General features: G+C 49.1%; 1 protein-coding gene across 1 annotated transcript; it reads right to left on the reverse strand.

Moving 5' to 3' along the window:
• Positions 1-814: 814 nt before the first annotated feature.
• LOC107636460 (uncharacterized) lies at positions 815-1,216 on the reverse strand. Its single transcript, XM_016339965.3, has one exon. It carries the CDS (start codon positions 1,214-1,216, stop codon positions 815-817), a length of 402 nt encoding a protein of 133 aa, XP_016195451.3.
• Positions 1,217-1,472: the final 256 nt, after the last annotated feature.

The raw sequence follows: 1,472 nt of genomic DNA on the forward strand, positions 1-1,472 counted from the left end.
GTGATTATGCCCCAGGCTTGAGATGCGCTTGGGGTTGGCTTAACTCTTTGGAATATGTACCAGGATTGTACAGGGGCAAGGGATGCGTGCGCGGCATGGGCGCGTGCGCGTGCCTCGATTTGCGGGCATGTGGGCGCGTTGGCGCCTAGTGCGCGCACGCGGTAGAGGTGGTGGGCTAGTGGCTTAGTGCAGGCGCGAGAGTGGCCTAACTCTCTGGAAAATGTACCAGGAGTGCACAGGGGCGATCGGCGCGCGCGCGCGAGGTGTGCTAGCGCGTCGATCTGAGGATTTGTCAAAGAGTGTGTACGCGCCACGTGCGCGCACACGTGAGCGGCCTGTGCCTCAGGCATGGTGCAGGCGTGAGAGTGGCCTAACTCCCTGGAATATGTATGGAGGGGTACTTCTTGCAATCCACGCATCCGCGCACATCGCGCGTCCGCGTGGATGGTCGGAAATGCTTCATGGGCACGTGCGCGTTAGGTGCGCGCACGCGCGGAAGGGTGCCTTTTTCAAAGTTGCATGTTCTCGCACCACTTTCAGCATTCCAACCCTCCAAACAACCACTTTAGGTACTATAGAAGGATGTTTTGACATGATAAAGTACCAAATGAACTCAACAAATGAAACAAAATTTGAAACGAAATCTAGCTACAACTTCATCGATCACCTAGCTACCAAACATGAAGTCAAGTAGTAAGCAAGTATCAATCAAAGAAAAATTCAATGGCTATGTACAAATGGTAGATCTTACCATGGTGGGGTGTCTCCCACCTTGCACTTTTGTTTACCGTCCTTAAGTTGGACGTCCACTAGCTCAAAGCTCTTGTTCAAGAGATGCATCCCTCAAGAGGAACACTTCAAATTTCTTGGAGTTCTTTCTTTGCTCACCATGGTACAATTTGAGACGGTGCCCATTTACCTTGAAAATGTCCGGACTTGATGGATGGCGCAAGTGATAGACCCCGTAAGGTTCTACTTTCTCTACTTGGTAAGGTCCATCCCATCTTGATCTAAGCTTTCCGGGTAGTAATCTCAACCTTGAGTTGTAAAGGAGCACTAGATCACCGGGTCTAAATTCCTTTCTCCTAATGTTCTTGTCATGAATGGCTTTCATCTGTTTCTTGTAGAGTCTAGAATTGTCATAGGCTTCTAATCTCAAGCACTCCAATTCCGCCAATTGAAGCTTTCTCTCTATTCTGGCTCCACCCAAACTCATATTGCATTCCTTTATGGCCCAATAAGCTTTGTGTTAGATTTCTACCAGTAGATGGCATGCTTTACCATATACAAGTCTAAAAGGGCTCATGCCAATGGGTGTTTTGTAAGCCGTTCGATATGCCCAAAGTGCATCGGAGAGTTTAGCGCTCCAATCTTTCCTATTCGGCTTCACAATTCTTTCCAACACATGTTTAATTTCCTGGGAAGACACCTCGGCTTGGCCGTTTGTCTGAGGGTGGTAGGCCGTGGCGACT

Source organism: Arachis ipaensis, chromosome B4 (assembly GCF_059453495.1).
Source record: "Arachis ipaensis isolate K30076 ecotype BB chromosome B4, ASM5945349v1, whole genome shotgun sequence".
Classification (NCBI taxonomy): Eukaryota; Viridiplantae; Streptophyta; class Magnoliopsida; order Fabales; family Fabaceae; genus Arachis; species Arachis ipaensis.

What these genes read in the sequence shown, in the direction of transcription:
- LOC107636460 (XM_016339965.3), bottom strand. Translation starts at nt 1,216, where the DNA reads ATGAGTTTGGGTGGAGCCAGAATAGAGAGAAAGCTTCAATTGGCGGAA.